The sequence below is a fragment of the Tasmannia lanceolata genome, unplaced genomic scaffold (assembly GCF_043159265.1).
Source record: "Tasmannia lanceolata isolate RefF3 unplaced genomic scaffold, GAP_Taslan_0.1 ptg000019l, whole genome shotgun sequence".
Classification (NCBI taxonomy): domain Eukaryota; kingdom Viridiplantae; phylum Streptophyta; class Magnoliopsida; order Canellales; family Winteraceae; genus Tasmannia; species Tasmannia lanceolata.
Genome location: NW_027518696.1, coordinates 2227783 through 2244564, shown reverse-complemented (window position 1 = coordinate 2244564; position 16782 = coordinate 2227783). Strand labels below are relative to the sequence as shown.

The 16782-nt window shown below is 38.6% G+C and overlaps 3 protein-coding genes across 5 annotated transcripts; 2 read left to right on the top strand and 1 right to left on the bottom strand.

The window, feature by feature from the left end:
- The first annotated feature begins 606 nt into the window (after positions 1-606).
- On the top strand, positions 607-4657 carry LOC143852780 (SNF7 family protein). 2 transcript variants are annotated; one of them, XM_077362380.1, is made up of 9 exons: positions 607-1010; positions 1753-1812; positions 2099-2269; positions 2405-2587; positions 2735-2865; positions 2957-3125; positions 3287-3416; positions 3812-4036; positions 4413-4657. In XM_077362380.1, exons 1-8 carry the CDS (start codon positions 822-824, stop codon positions 4012-4014), a joined length of 1236 nt encoding a protein of 411 aa, XP_077218495.1. In that variant the 5' UTR covers positions 607-821; the 3' UTR covers positions 4015-4036; positions 4413-4657. The 2 variants fall into 2 exon arrangements, with proteins under 2 accessions (XP_077218495.1, XP_077218494.1); XM_077362379.1 differs by lacking the exon at positions 4413-4657 and having other exon boundaries at positions 3812-4380.
- A 6163-nt stretch (positions 4658-10820) lies between these two features.
- Positions 10821-11513, top strand: LOC143853196 (putative pentatricopeptide repeat-containing protein At3g23330). The gene is made up of 2 exons (XM_077362938.1): positions 10821-11108; positions 11190-11513. Exons 1-2 carry the CDS (start codon positions 10821-10823, stop codon positions 11511-11513), a joined length of 612 nt encoding a protein of 203 aa, XP_077219053.1.
- Positions 11514-11869: 356 nt separating this feature from the next.
- LOC143853323 (transcription factor PHYTOCHROME INTERACTING FACTOR-LIKE 15-like) lies at positions 11870-16403 on the bottom strand. 2 transcript variants are annotated; one of them, XM_077363049.1, is made up of 9 exons: positions 16354-16403; positions 15356-15426; positions 14047-15247; positions 13853-13951; positions 13697-13762; positions 13404-13469; positions 12790-13308; positions 12464-12587; positions 11870-12330 (listed from the first exon to the last, which is right to left on the bottom strand). In XM_077363049.1, exons 2-9 carry the CDS (start codon positions 15385-15387, stop codon positions 12320-12322), a joined length of 2118 nt encoding a protein of 705 aa, XP_077219164.1. In that variant the 5' UTR covers positions 15388-15426; positions 16354-16403; the 3' UTR covers positions 11870-12319. The 2 variants fall into 2 exon arrangements, with proteins under 2 accessions (XP_077219164.1, XP_077219163.1); XM_077363048.1 differs by lacking the exon at positions 16354-16403 and having other exon boundaries at positions 15356-16280.
- Between the last annotated feature and the right edge of the window lie 379 nt (positions 16404-16782).

Here is a 16782-nt window from a genome sequence, read left to right as displayed (position 1 = left end):
AGTGGGCACCAACATAGAAACATAATATTTGAGCCAACCCTATCTAATTTTTATTTAGAATGACATTTAATTAATTTATAATGATCTCCGTCTAAATTAACCATAAGCATATAATTCTCAATAATTTTTATTGAGAATTGTATTGTTTTTTGTTTTTTTGTTTTGTTTTCTTGTAATTTTGGTTGTGGTCCATCTCGGCCATCTTCCTTTTTTAATGAATTCATCCTGCCATTTCAGAAAAAAAATAAAAATAAAAAATCATGGATAGAATAAAATTTCATCAGAAATGTTTTTCATACAATCCAAACAGGGCCATAGTTGGGCTTCTATGATCTAAATGATCTTGGCCGGGCCCACTTGATGACCGTCTAGTTGGGAAAACTACTTATTCCCCTATTGTTTTTACTTGGGACAGCACTATCTAGTGTAAAAGTGTAGTCATAATTCATAAATACATGAGAGGCAGCTGTCCTAAGTACAGAAAAGGGGGCGAAAAATATCACTTTCCTCATAGTAGTTCGATTTTGGTGGGCCCCATCACTCGCATCTGAATCAAACTCATATATTAGTGCAATCTCATCCTCGTAGTCGTAGTACCGTTTTTGGCTTCTTGCCAACGTTTGCTCAAACTACAAATAGTCCAAAACTACGGAAATGCCCTCGTAGATGTTCATATTTCTAGGGTTTTGTCTGTGCCCTTCACACCCTCTGCAAATGCCCATTTTACGACCGTTAGATCCTTTCGGTGAAATTTGAATTCGAATTCTCTTCTTATCTCCCGATTTCAGCGAGCTTTTATAAAGGCTATCTCTATAGTTGGAATGAATTCTTCTGTGGTTGATTTTATAAGGCGAGAAGTACCCGATTGGGACGATGAAGTGATATCCGTAGCCCGATTTAAGGCATTTAGCGGACAGAGATGGGATTGGGAACCCAAATTCCTCTTCTGGAGGGATTTGATTCTCAAGTTAGCTCGCCATCTCGGTGTTTTCTTTATCCTGGCTCCCGAGGTCTGTAATTTTTTTCCCCATTTCCTTGTTCTATTTTATATGTTTTGGGGTGGGGAAATATAATACGTTGAAATGAGTTTGCGTCTTTTTTCTTGCTAGGGTTTTGCTGTTAGATAAAATTTAACCTAAAAAACTATAGTTTCTTATTCGGAAATTCTTAGCACTGTGATACCCATCTGGTGTTTTTTTTTTTTTTTGGCTTTCGAAGTTAGTGAATTAAATGAAGCTTAGCCTTTGCCCTCTAGTGGTGGTGCTCTCTAGTGTCTAGGGTTGGATTTTGGAGAAGTGCGTGTTAGTGTTGTGGGATCGTTCTCATTAATTCCTTTTAGCTTAAGATTGATCACGAAATGTGATCATATTTCTTTTTTCTCTGAAACTCTTTCCATTGAGTAGTGGGTCTGTAATGGACTTTAAGAAGCCATGGATAGTATTAGTTGGAGAAAATGAGATATAAGTTATATCCAAGAATTTCTTCGCATTTTGAATTTGGTTTTGGTTTTAGGATGGGAGGACTTGTTGTGCGAAGAAGCAAAAATGGCTTAAAACCTACATCGTTCATAGTTTGTTCTTCATGCATTTTCTAGTTTGTCTTTGAATTTGAAATATATTTGGGTATTGGAATGCCATGTATGCTCTAGGGATGGGAACGATCACAGTTTCAATCTATTCCATAAATTTTTTGCATTTAGTTCTTATGTATTATGTCTGTAAATGAAAATTCATTAGCTCATGTGTTATGTAGGTAAAAAATAATTGGTTCATTCGAGGAGGCTTGACACCATTGTGTATTGACAATGTTTTGGTGAGCTTCTTGTACATGTTGGATTCAGTGTCAGTTAATTTGATTAATCCATTTCTTAGTTTAGAGTATCCTTGTATGAAAAATTCAGTTTCAGTTATCAGTGTTGAATATTCTTGGAGTATCTGCACTGGAAATATGTCAGGTGACCCATGTTTGGACCTAGATGGCTCATTTAAATTATGTTGTTGCTAGTGTCCACATCAACGTCCTAGATCCGTGCATGACATTAATGCCCCTTACTAATCCAAGTTAATTGTTATTTTTATTTCTCATCTACTTGTGTCAGCTTGAAATGTACAAAGCCGGTGACATTGTGCGAAGTGGGGATCTCATGGATCCAAGGAGCGGGCGTCTCTACCAGATGTTTATAAGAGTAAGCCATGTGATAGGCATATCCAATCCATCTACCACCAACGGAATTTTTGAAGATCGCCTCATCCTAAAGGCACTACTGCAGGCATGTAATATACGCTTCCATTATTTATCTTCACTTTCAGAGCTTATTTTTGTTCTCTATCATTCTTTGGAAATTTTAAAATTTCAACTCAATCATATCTCCAAAAATTCTATTAAATTCACATTTTATTTGTAGGAAAGAGCTGATGAAGTTGTCAAACTTTTGTCTGAAAGCCATTGGACTTCCAGTTGTGTCGTTACCATGGAAAAGTTCCAGAGCATCTGTAAGGGTTCTGATGAAGCGTCTGCCATCCTTAGCTACTTGTCTGGATGTGTAAAAGCGCGATATCTCTCAATCAACAAAAAGGATTTCATTGAGGTATGACGTATGGATCTACTCATCTTTGAATGATTTGTATCTTAATCAGAACAGGTCTCTTTTTCCAGACAAGTAATTAGCTGAGTTACTAACTGTTCGTGTATATTATCATAGTTACTTTTGAGATATGTACCTAGTTGTTTGCAGGGTGTGAAAGTGTCTCTTGTGCCGGCAGCTGTTCCCAGTATCTCAAGTCTTGATTATGATGCTTTGCACTTGATTTGGACTACTGAAAAACTTCAGCAACAACTTGATGTGATTGATCGGCGTTATGAGAAGTAATCCTTTGTTTACACTGTGGTTGTACCTTTTGTTTCTAGTTTCCTGTCGGAGCTTGACATGGATAAAATATATTGACTCTTTCCGCAGGTCAAGAAAGTCAGCACTAGATTCCTTGAAGTCTGGAAACAAACAAGCTGCTCACAGACACATTCGACAATTAAAGTTGACTTCTAATAGTAGAGAGAAATGCACGGCACTTTTGAACCGGGTGGAGGAAGTCATCGGTGTCATTGCAAATGCTGAATCGACAAAGAAGGTAAAATAACACTTCATTTTAGTTTGTTTCAGATTCCTTTGATGTGGCTGTGTAAGTTTTGACCCTACCATATAGAACCCTATACAAGTTGCAAAGATGTTAGGATGTGTCCATTTATGCTGGTTTTCTGCTTGCATTTGCTATGGTTTATGCCATACCAGGTCTCTGAAGCCATCCAAATTGGAGCCCGAGCAATCAAGGAAAATGGTATTAGTATAGAAGAAGTTCATTTTCATCTCCAAGAGCTTGATGAGAGTGTTGCATCACAGAGACAAGTGGAAGAAACGTTAGGTAATTGGTTACTCTGTCTCTCGACTAAGCTTCTATTTCTCTTATTCCTCTGAACTCCATAACTTAATCAAATCTCAAGAGGACCGAAAATGAGTCGTGTCTCTTTCCTTGAAATTATTGGCAAAAGATTTTCTGTTCAGAAATAAGGTTGGACAAGAATGCCCCAACATGGGTCTTGCAAGGTGCATTACTCGTGCTCAGAATACTTAACATGACCCCTTATCAGCGTTGAATTCATCAGCAACACTCATATATGTACAACTTAAAGTGTTGGCCAAGACAGGAGTTGAGATGTCTTTTATTGTAAATCGATAATACCTTCGTGTAAATTGTTCTTTTAATTGGTATTTTGATTTGTCTTGGTCTATTTTTTCTGATGGCTGTGCTTCTTGCAGAATCGATGCCACTTCATTCTACAGATATCGAAGATGATGTTGAAGAGGAATTTAAGAAGCTGGAAATGGAACTTGAAAATGAAAAGCCACAAGTTCAAATCACCGGGACCATTTTGGAAAGCGCAGCAACCAAAGCGAAGGTTCAGGAATCAGCAGAGTCCTTATGCCAGACCTTATCAAATCTCAAGCTCGAGGCTGCTTAGTTCCTTCGAACTCCACTGCATGGTTAACTGAGAAATCTGATAATCTGTAGCTATTATAACTTCAAATGAACAGAAAATTAACAGGACAGGTATCTGTATATAGAGATAAGTCTCTTACAGAGCTTGAAGCAATGGTTGTTTATGGAGAAATATATGATTAGATCTATTTGGATGTAGAATAAAAAAAAATTTACTATGAATTTTTTTTTAATCGCATCCACGTAGAACTATAATTGTGTTCAAGAGAGCAATTTTTATGAGATATTTTCTCATTCATCATAAATTCATCTGTCTGATATTTTTTCATGCGATTTATTGTATTTTGTAAGTGAACAATAATTTTAATAAGAAGATATTTATCAATAATGCTAACTAGCTGGTTGCCATTGTTGTAGCAGTGTTGATCAGCAAATGCTAGTGTACTCCACTGCTACCGGTGTGTGTAATGGGATGATCCTAACCCTCAATAAAAATGTGACTCCTCTACCCACCACATGTCACTTATAAGACTCCTTGAGGTTCAAGATTCTCCAAATTGTTGTTGATATACTTGTGGACTGCCAAAAGATTGCTTTACTTATTAACTGCTCATTTATATCCTGTAAAAATCCTTGATAAGTTAATCTTGTAGCTATCTATCTATCATGAAATCTTTTTCTCTATCGTCAAGTCTTTCTATCTTTAGGGGTGGTTTCACTAACTGATAAGAAATCAAACCCCATTACAGTTGTATTTTCAATGATAAATTTATGCATGCTTGACACACACAACTCTCCTTGAGTTGTTGAGTTCTTCCATGCATTTCTCATTCCTGTTTTCAAACGTTCACATGGCAACAAAGCCATACCAAGGCAACGATCAGGGATCCTTCTTCTTCTTCCAAAAGGCGTGGATTGACTCATGCAAGCTGCTAAAGGAACCAAGATACAAATAGAACCTACAACAGCCAACTTGGATTGAATAACAGCGAAGCCCAAACGACCGGAAGCCCTGATCAGAAAAATAAAAAGAGGCCACCTGTCAAATATGCGACAAGGTCAACCACACTGTCGTTCTTTATTAGCAGGAATTCAATCAAACTTAATAGGGATTTGCTAGGGTCCATCGCAGAAGGCATGCGACATACCAGCTGCGAAATGCCTTTTGCGATGGACACTAGCAATTCCCAACTTAATAACATGGGGACATACATCAGGCCCTTGTAGCAATGTCCCTCTTGAACAGCCATATTGTGTGGTTTCCTTGGCAAAATATAACAGTAAAACAATGTGCTAGTAATTCTTGGCATAAAAAATAATCTCTTTTCCGTCAAGCGATCAAGATGAGAATATCCTTGTTACTTTCAAGAAGTGTTTTTGGTAAAGAACAGTGACATTAAGACAGGGAGAGGAAGAATCCCTAGACCGTTTTTTTCTGCAGTGTCCTTTTGCATCTTCAGTTTGGCACGCTTTTCTTAAGAGCTTTGGTATGCATTCGATCTTTGGATCAAGCGCACGCTATTAAACTGGAGTTGTGGCCCATTCGGGGAGGTGGGTCGTGCCTTATGGAGGCTTCTACCTATTGTAATCATCTGGCATGTTTGGAAGGAATGAAATAAGCACTTATTTGAAGACAGAAAAGCTCACGGGAAGGATTATATTAGAAAGGACTATAATAGAAATCAAAGTGGACCTTATACAATGGATAAGACATCAAAATTTGCTCACATTCTACAGTATGGGGGATATCTTTCGTAATTGGAAGATGAATGTCTTCGAGAAGACGATGAAGATCATGGTTGCGCCTACATGGTCTCTACCGCCATTGGGTATGATAAAGTTCAACTTTGATGGGAGCTCGAAAGGAAAACCCAGAAAGACCGGAATAGGTGGTGTTTAAGGGGAATATTATCCAATCTTGCTCGGGTCCCGCACGGATTTGTGATATGAGGCAGAGGCCAAAGCGAGGCAAGAGTTGTGGTTCTTAAGACTCTAATAGGGCTGCGTCACTTCTGCGCTTGGATGCTTGTTCATATGTTATATAGTAGGGGACACCTTGTCACTTGTCTTAGTAATTATCTTTGGTTTTATCAATAAGATTCTCTGGTGACCTCCTAAAAAACCAAAAGAGTGGGTTTTTGTTTTTTTCTGTCAACACCAGTGGGCAATTTGTTGGTCTGGGAGAGATTGTGGGTCCTGTTGATTTTAACAAGAATTTTGAGCACTGGTAACAGGACAAATGGAATGGCTGTTTCCCTGTGAAATGACATATTGTCAAGGATGTGCCCAACAGTTTGTTGAAGCACATCAGTCTGGAGAACAATGACATAGAAGAGGTTCTTTTTCATAAAAAAAAAAAAAAAAAAAATTTATTCCCAAAGCAGTAAAATCTGCAATGAAACCTTTGGCTGGATACCTGCAATGAAAGAAGAAATTTCTACTCTCCATCTGAATGACAGATGGGATTTAGTTCCTCCATCTTAACATACGAACATTGTGATGGTTACTTTAGCATCTCAAAGCAAGTTAGTTGCGAGTAATGCTAGGGAAACCGAGAGTACCACAGAAAAGGGGACCTAACAAATGGGTTCTCGCCACAATATCACAAGTCACTTGTGCCAGCCCTTAAATTTAGGAAAATCAACAAAAGCAGGCTTTTTTGTGTACACATGTCACATTCTCATTGCAGGTGCGGTGCTCTCGGTCTCCAAATTGAAAGACTATTTGCTGAAACTATCTTTTTGCCCTGTCATTAGTTGCTCTATTCATCTTGTCTACCACTATGTGTGTGAGGAGATGATGCTTAGTTCAGTATTTACTATTTTTATCTAGGGTGAGTGCTCTACACACCACATGTCACTCTCTTATGCGTCACAATGGGATTGTAAGGCTCTCATGAGATTCAAGATCTTCCAAAAGATGGTTGATGTTGCTGTACTTGGTAAGAATCATTGGTTAGCTATTCTTATAGCTATCTATATTAATCACAACCACTGATCAAATTTTAGGTAGCTTTGAAAAGACCAGTGTTGACACTTAATTTAGGGGCCTTCAATCCACCATGGCCGGATGATCCTAACCGTTGATTAACCCTTTGGTTAAGAAAAGCATATTCTAAATATTCGAAAAAGATGCATTTTAATCAAGGTGATGATCAACAGCTTGGTTGCCCAAAAATCGATGGACCCGATGACCCTAAAGTTTCAATTTGACAGTTAAAAACCCAAAAGGTCAGTTGTCCTTATTCAATGGGCAACAAAAACCTATTGATCGGATGGTTCAGATCGTCTAAATGCTTGTTACTAGATAATTAAATTTCAAGATACGTCATTGCAATCCAATGAGGCACGCCAACTATGGGCCGTAGGATTTGGACTATCTACTTGTGGGCCCATCCTAGATCTCCAAATACTCAAAAATCAAGTTGATCAGACGATCCTAACAATCCAATCATGGGAATATCTGACCTAATGTAGACCATTTGCTTATATGTAATTTTGTCATCACATTTGTAGGTCTTTATTTTTTTAAGAACTGTAACAAATTTTATTAAAACAGTAACCTCATTAAGGCAAATAGGGGGGCAAGACGTCCCACACATGCAGTTGTATCCCTCTGAAAGATCTCACACACATGCACTAATAGTAGGCCCTTCTAAGAACCTATGGTCTTTTAATTTGATATGCTTTTCAATGCCATGATAAGCACTCCTTTTGATATTTAGACCAGGGATCCACATGCTGCAGAAAAGGAAGTGTGCTGTAATTTCCCACAAGGGACCGAGATGTTGCAACTAGTGTAAGAGAGTTCTAGTTGATTTAGGTGGAGAAAATTAAAGAGCGGACTAAGAACTCAGTGAAAAAGAGTCAACTCGGGCAAGTCGATGATTGAATAAGGCAGTGTTTTTACACTACTGTATTTTGATGATCGCACTCCTCACTTTATTAAAAGTACGGTATAGCTCGCACCATAAGATGATTCAAACCGTCCATTAGATGCGCCACAGCCTAAATAGATTGTGCCCCAAAAAATATTTCCATAGGTTGATCCTAACCCTCCGATCTATAGAGGGTTAGGATCAACCTATGGAAATATTTTTTGGGGCACAACCTAATTGGGCTGAGGCCCATCTAATGGACGGTTTGGATCATCCTATGGTGCGGGCCATACCTCACTTTTAATAAAGTGAGGAGTGTGATCATCAAAATTCAGTAGTGCTGATAACATTTCCCTTTTCTAAACAGTAAAATTGACCTTTCAAAAGCTTTTGTTATGCTTCAAGCTCTTGCCATGAAACCAAACATCAGAACGTGCTTTCCTTAGCTAGACTTTCTGAAAGAACAAAACATACCAAACCCAGCCAACGAAAAAAATTCAAACCCACTTTGACAATCCTAACAAACCCACTTTCCGAATGTAGGAAAAAAAAGAAGAAACCAGACCATCTATTATTACACCACACACAAAGATTCCCATGTGGGCTCTCCAATTCAAACCAACCACCAACCAAAATCCCTGCAAATCTTCACTGGATTCCACTTTCAGAACCACTTTTTCCTTCTCCACAGATCTTCCAGTAGTCCACATGAAGTTAGAAAAAATGTATGGACTTTTGCTGGTTAGTGGTTTTCTCCAAGCAAAAAGTATTTTGGAGTTGGGATCACTGCTTTTGTACATTAATGTTAGCTTTGACAGTCTCCAAGAAGCTCTGTATGTGTACAACAAACTGCCCAAAAGGATTGGTTTGCTTGGAATTCAATTCTTGAAGGTTTGATCAATGTGGGTCAATTCTAAAAAAAAAAATTAAGTTCTATAACTTGAAATGCTGAAAGAAGATCTAATACCTGATAATTTTGCTTTACCCGCCGGTTCTAAAGGCTTGTTCTGGATTATGTACACTTCAACAAGGCAAACAGATCCAGGAGTTTATCTAATCCAATGAAACCCACCACAAAATAAAATCCAATATTTTTTTGTGGAATGCGCCATGATTACCAGATGTAGCAGCTTGAACGAAGCACGGCAAGTATTTGGTGTCATGGGGTGCAATCGTATGCCGCACTATTTTTATTTTTTTTCTGAAAGGTTACTTTTATTGATAAAAAACAGCACCCATATACAAAGGAAGGGACAAGATGTCCCACAAATTTACAAGCTTGCCTTCAAAACAAATATCAACAATAACCAGTATCCAAGTAAGCAGAATACACTGTCGCCTATCTAAACACCACTTCTAGTAAGCAGAATATGGTGCGCGACACTATGCAAGATGGAGACTGGTATGAAGCTATGAGTCTGTTTACAAGGATAAGATTAGATGACTTCAGTCCTGATTCAGTAATTGTAGCAACCGTTCTTCCATCTTGTGCTGGATTGGGAGGTCTGTACCAGGGATTGGGAGCTCTGCAACTGGGAGCTTGCAGGGTTTTTCTGTAAGGAGTGGAGTTGAGAGTGATCTGTATGTTAAAAATGTTTTGATTGATAAGTACTGTAAATGTGGAAATACCCATGAAGCCTGCGTCTGTTTCGTGGTATGGAAGTTAAGGATGTAGTAACTTGGAGTAGCTTGATTGCTGGTCGTTCACAGAACTGAGTACAATGAAAGTTCGGACCTCAGCATTTATTTCAGTCTTATTGGATTCCTTAATTTCAATAGGACCAGAGAATGCCCATTTTCTAGCCTCTAAATTATCTCTAAGAATCCTCCCTACTCTAGCTGGGCTCGGGTTTCTTAAGCTACAGCCATCGAAAATAAGCTTCAGCTTACCAATTTTAGGAGGAAACCAATGAGTAGGGGTGGAAGAATTCTCTTGACTATTACAAACCTCGCCCCAGAAAAACCTCAAAGCATGATTGGAGTCCCATTGGATAGTCGTCAAAATTGCTAGCTGATAGATGGACTGGATCTTTCTGGGTTTGTCTTTGAAAATATGACTGTCTCTTTCTTTGTAAACCATCTAGAGCGTAGCCAAGAAAGCCAACCTCTCACGGATTTGCCATTCAAAGCCCAAAGGGAGAAGTTTCAGCCTTCAAAAATCTCATCGATATGGGAGGGAAGACCCAAGGGATACCAAATTGATTTAGTAGCCGGTTCCAATTCTCTTTGGCGACCCTGAAATGGATAAAGATGTGGTCCATTGTTTCTCCTGCCTCTAGGCATAGAGAACAATGATCGATACTTAATGATGTTTTGGTTCCAGGGATGATCCACTATCAAAATCTTATAAAGAATCATCATCCATCCGAAGGCACAAAATCTAGGCAAGGCAGGGATCCCCCAGATTTTGTTGGCTAGCGAAGAAGGAATAACTTAGATGATAGAAAGATTGGATAGTGAGTATCCCATTTGAATTCCAGATCCAGACCCTCTAATACTTCCCCTCTTCTTTAGTAAAAGTAGATTCCATGATATTCATGAACAAAGCGATCCTTTCGATTTCCCTGTCAAAAAGATTCTGTTGGAATAGAACCTTCCAGGATATCTTATTGTCTATCAAATCAAAAGAGTCCTGGATACTTGCCTCTTTGTTGGTTACCACCACAAATATATTATATATAAGAGAACACATCCTTTCCCGCCACCTCTTTAAACCAAAGGTCTCTCAAGAATTGAATTCTATCTCCATTGTAAACTCTATAGCGAATATCTTTGAGGAATGGAATCTTTCGGTTCATTATATCCATCAAAGTTGCATGTGAGAGTAGCCACCTCGTGAATGAAGACAAAATCTGCTGAAAAGTGATCCGGTGTGGCAGCTCTCACATGCAACAGGCCATTCGCGAAATGCCTTTTGCGATGGACGCTAGCAAATCCCTGTCAACTTTGCGATGGACGCTGCAAGTGCATTAGTAGATGTACATGCCAAAATGTGGTCCCCGAGAGAAGCAGAATTCGTCTTGGAGATAACTATTGATAGCGACGTCATAATGTGGAAGTCAGTGATAGTAGGGTATGCTCTGATTGGAGATATTGATTCAGCCTTCAAGATATTGCAGAGATACCACAAATCAAAATTTCGACCAGATTCTACAACGTATCCTTACACTGTGTATTCGCTTGAGCCTAAGACAGGGAAGGAAATCCACAGTTACACATTCAGAAATGGTCTTGGCTCTGTAGTTTCTGTTGAGAACTTACCCTTCGGAATGTACTGAAAATGAGGGTACCTAGCACATGAAATGTAGCTTTTTGAACAGAGGGTTGATGAGGATATTGTGACATACAACACAACCATTGCTGCAGTTGGGATGCATGGACATCCAATTCAGGCTTTTTCCATCTTTAGTCACATGGAGAAAGAAATAATTAAGCCTGATAAACCTTTATCGCATTCTTTATCAGCTTGTAGTCATGCGAGTATAGTTGACAGTGGCTGGTTATTTTATAATTTCATGATTGATGAATATGGTATACTTTCAGAGATGGAACATTATTCGTGCATGGAGACAGAAGAGCAACAGGTCGTGTTTCTCTTCACCACCATTTGTGTTCCCAACCAGTCACCAGGTCATGGCCCATGACTTGTGCATTAGTAAAGAACATATATGAAAGAGGACGGATTGTTATACCTAAAATTTTCTGTCAATAATTCGAGGTTGTGTGAAAGACCTAGGAGGCAGTTATTCCTAGGAATTAAAGTTGCTAACAAACACATACCTTTGTTACAGAAATTCAGCCAAGTTATTAAATATGGAATTTTATTTTTTTTGGAACTGGTCAAATTCCAACTCCATTCTGCGTAGATGCTTCAATGTTTCTGTTCTTTTTGAAATTTTCTGTATATGCCCTAATATCCTCTCGTTTCTACCTTTTAACATCCTCCTAAGTTTCCAGCTCCATTGGAGCTTCTACAACTGGTAAAGTTTGACGAAAAATATAGAAGTTCAGCAGTAATAACTTACAAAATCTGTGACCCAAAATCATACAAAAGTGAATACATATGCCCACCATATAAATATATTAGTCGAAAAAAAGAAAAAAGAAAGATCATTCCATTGGTCCAAAGAAATGCTTACAGAGGTGTAAACAACACCTCAAGTACACCCTTTTGAAAATAACTTATTGCATGGATCCTGTGTTGAATGTACAAAGGCAAATAAAGCCACTTCTCTTCAACTGCTAAAACTATGATCAGTTAGTACCACCTGCTAACAGAAAGCAGATGGTTATTGTAAAGGTTCCCGGCTCATATCGTCACTAAAGAACCCTTCCAGATGATAGATTCATTCTGACCAAGTGTAAATGAATAAATTGAATAAGAAGCACTCATCTAATCCCCCCCACATTAAATTCTCCTCTCATCATGAGATTCAAGAAAAGATTGCCATCAATTGTATCCTGCAAAAAAAAGGGAAGTCACTTCAGGCTAGACAACTTGATTAAAATCTACCCCAATAACAAACAATCACTAAATAGATAGAAAATAAATAAATGAATCTAAATGTAGAATTTGATTGCCATTTCCACTCACTAGTCGTTCCACAGGGTGCAATCCCGTTTCCGCTGACAGAATTGACAACTCCACTGCCACCAGCAAGCGATGTTTGATTATTTCTTCGCACCAGGTCAGATTGTTCAAAGCATTCTTTTGTTGTCTGAGAGTATGAATGACACAGGTTTAATGAATGTAAGCCACAACCGCTAATAAGTTCACAAAAATAGATACTGACTTAACAGTTCATATTGGTAGTATTATTCAAAAGCTGTGTAATTCTTGAGTGGATCATTCCACACAGATGACACAGGACTAAAACATATCCATCCAATAGAGGCATTGACGAAGGAAAGAGCATAAACCTGTGTTGATGTATAAATCTGTGGGCAATCAGTGCTAGTTTTGTGCATTGTTTGCAGACCCATATTTTCTGTCGGATCCTTCGAACTTGGAGGTGAGGCTAAATCTGCAATGGCTGGAGTAGCTACGCCTGACACATCAGGTACCGAAACCGTCCTTGCAGTAAACCCTGACAAAGGAATAAAGGGTGCACGAGGCATAGATATATGATGTCCTTGTCCCGGCATCCCAAACATCGGAAAGCTAGACCCAGGCATACTGTGAAGACTTGTGGATGTAGGTATAGCTGAGCAAGGGAACTGTGCTCCATGCATGGGAGGCACTGGAATCAAAGGGCAACCAGAAGAACCTCTCATGTCAAGCATTCCCATTCCCATTCCCATTCCCAATCCCACACCCATGCCCATCCCCAATCCGACACCCATGGGTGAGAAATGAGTCATGTGAGATGGATGCATGGGTTGCATCCCTGCAGGTAAAATCATTGGTGGCATACACAACCCGGTTCCCATTGACATAATCTGTGTTGAGGAATAAAAATTTAAATGCATGAGATGAGGTGATCAGAATTGTTTTGAGAACCTAAATAGTTAATTCACTACTGAGACAAATTTACCTGAAGTTGCAACTGAAGAGTTTTCAGATACTCAATTGCCTCATCGAGCATCGAAGCTTTGTCCACCTTCACAGGCACAAATTCCAAGTTAGCACAAACCATAAGTAAAATTTTGCATTACTATGGGCATCCACTTGCCATATGAATCTATACAGGAAAACAGACCAACCTAACTTGGCAGTTTTAGATTAAGAAACCCATAGAATGTGACGTTGGAATGCAGAAAAGAAAGGAAGAAGAAAAGAAAGAAAACAAAACAAAAACTCAAGATAATTAGAGTGACAAATGCCAACCTTATTACAGTTGGGTATTAGCTCCTGTAGTGCACGCATCTTCTCGTTGATCCTATCCCTTCGCCTCTGTTCATAGATTTGAGCAGATTATTAAACTCCACAATCTAAACAAAGAAAACAATTTCGGGTCTAGCAGTGCTAGTTTATCGCACTCACTCTTTCGGATAAATTATGCACTTCTGCAGCTCGGCTTCGCTTGGTGCTTCCCCTCCCATTAGTTGGTTTCTTCGCATCCACAGATTCGTCTTCAACATCCTGTCAAAATTAAATCTGTTGAACGTCAGATTAATTAATAAGATAGGAAATCATGAAGTGGAGAAAATACAGTCCATATGGTGGATTTTACTTACATCACTCTGGTATTCAGATTCCTCGATTTCCTGAGCCTTCCTTTTCATCCCATTTCTGGCATCATTAGACACTCCCCCAGCAATGTTGCCTGAACATACAGAAGAAGATGCTACCACGGGCTCGGAATCCTTTTTTTTCTCTGGCCTTCCTAAAGCCACACTTGCTCCAAAACTTGAACTCTGACAAATAATGTGATCCGATGATTTATTATTCCTAGAGGCATCGTCCTGACAAACTGCCTCCAACTTCTCAACAGAGACAGGCTCCTGTGGAGGCTTACCAGATGATCTTGATTCCACCTTGGCCGGCACCGAAACTGGTTGGTTTATAACTCCAGGTACAGTTTTAGAACCACTATTCGATTCAATGTGTATAGGTTCAATGTGGTGACTACTAGTAACAGACAACTTCTCATTACTTCTCAACCTATCTAAGCCTGAGAAACCTGTAGTGCAAGCACCGATACTCTCGAGATTGGCTTTAACGAGAGCGGCGGGTCTAGAGAAGTGAGAGAAGTTCATCAAACCCGTTGTGTTAATTGGCTGTGATGGGCATGGACTTGGTGCGTCTTCCTTCTGCCTCTTCACACTGGGCATAGTTGTTGGATCTTGGTGGGTACTGTTATTATTGATAATGGAATTTGAAACTTTTGATCTCAGTTTCGGAGCTGGAGTTTGACACTGTTGTGAAGAAAATAACTGGCTGCCCCTAATTCTAGCAGTCTCAGAACCACCACCAAAAACTTTAGATGCATTTGAGTGTTCTAAATTTGTGCTGTTGTGTATAGAAACCATGTGTGAGTCCCTATCTATCCGTCCATAACTGCCGGTTTTATCAACAGGTACAGTATTATTTTGTGCTGGAACTGAATTCAGATTGGCCCCTGATAATTCAGAAAAGAATTCCGAACAATAATCGCTTTGTAAAGAATTGTCAATTGGGTAGCTCAACCAAGGAACCATGTCATCATCTTGACCCAACCCTGAAAGTACCGATGATGAGAAATCATTCAAAATAGAATCCATGGTACCATATTTTCCGATCTTCGGAATAACAGCATCTCCATAATCCTTTTCTTGACCCTTTGATGTATGAGAGGAAAAACCATTTGACAAGGTGTTCTTTCTAGTTTTACTAGACTGACCCTGCATCACAATCTGACCATTTTCCCACAATAGTTCGACAAATTCGTGATCAGGCCTGTGTCCGACAAAGAAGATAATAGAAAAAAAATCAATGGAATGAAAAATTAAAATAGGATTTAAACAATAAAATGGTAGAGTATAAAATAGAGAAGATCAAACTCACACAAATGAGAAATCAGTTGAGCAGTTAGTCATCTTTGATTGGGTTGATTCTACCTTCCCCGTTGCAATCTGATGAAGAATTTCAGAGAAAGGCATGATGGATGGGAGCAAGAACACTGTTTCTCAGTCAGGGCCCAAAATTAAAAAAGTGTCCATGATTGGAACTCTCCATACCCTGATTTCTAAAACCCACTCTCCAAAACAATCACAGCTTAAAGAAGCCAAACTAATAGCACTGTCATATCCCCAACAACCTCAGTTAAAAAAAAGAAGCTCTTTTTTGCATTTGGGTTGTTCAGAATAATTTCCCACTCTGTCAACAATCTAAATAGTGAAATAAACCAGCTAAAAGCACTGTCTTATCCCCAACAACCTCAGTAAAAAATAAAGCACTTTTTGCATTTGGGTTGTTCGGAATAATTCCACACTCTGTCCACAATCTAACTAGTGAAATAAACAACCATTCACACTTTCACAGCTTTGGAAATCAAACTACTAGCATTGAAGGATCCTACCCAACTAGAGTAAAAAAAGAAAAAAACTAACAATTATCTCTTTTACATTGGGGTTAAAACCCAACTACTAGCATTGAGGGATTCTACCCAACTACAGTAAAAAAAGAAAAACTAATAATTAAATATTTTACATTAGGGTTAAAGAATAGTGGGTTTCTCCTACATAGCAGTCATTTGAATGAGAACCATAGAAAAATCCATGTTTTTAATGACATTGTTAGATCCCAAATAAGAAACAGCCTCACATTTGAATAAATAAAATCCCCCCATTTGCACATTGTACTCATGAAAACAAAAACCAAACAAAACCCATCACAGAATTACTTTCAAAGACCCAAAATCCTTTACTTTCTACTAAACGTAAATTCAAAAAACTACTCCCCACCAACCCTGAAATTTCTAAAATACACTTGCTTACACACAATACAATAAAATCCGAAAATTCTGAGAAGTTGGAAGTTTTTAAATTAAGTATACATAGCTGTTTGGGAACTGAAGTTTTTTAGAGGGCGTGGATCCAACTGCTCGTGGAAGGCCACAAAAGTGTGGCATAAGGCCTTATAAAAGGGAGATATACAACTGTAAGTTAACCATGGTTAAGTGTGCTTTGATTTTTTGCCTTTCATCTCTCACCCATTGTACTCCAAGGTTAGAAATGATTGAGTTGAGGATCCAACCATGGTTCTTATCCAATGGTTTGTGAGTCCAAGCTTCTAGAATAAAATAATAAAAAGATAACTGCGGTGGGTTTTGGGTTTTATAATAATTTTTTATTCAACCAAATGGTTTTTATTTCACAATTGTGTGTGGGGAAATGATATCTGCCCCAAGTGTTTCAATAAACTGTGCTCCACTCGTTTGTCGTGTAGTATTTAAAGGGTTTAAAGAGCTTTTTGAGAACCGTAATATCCTC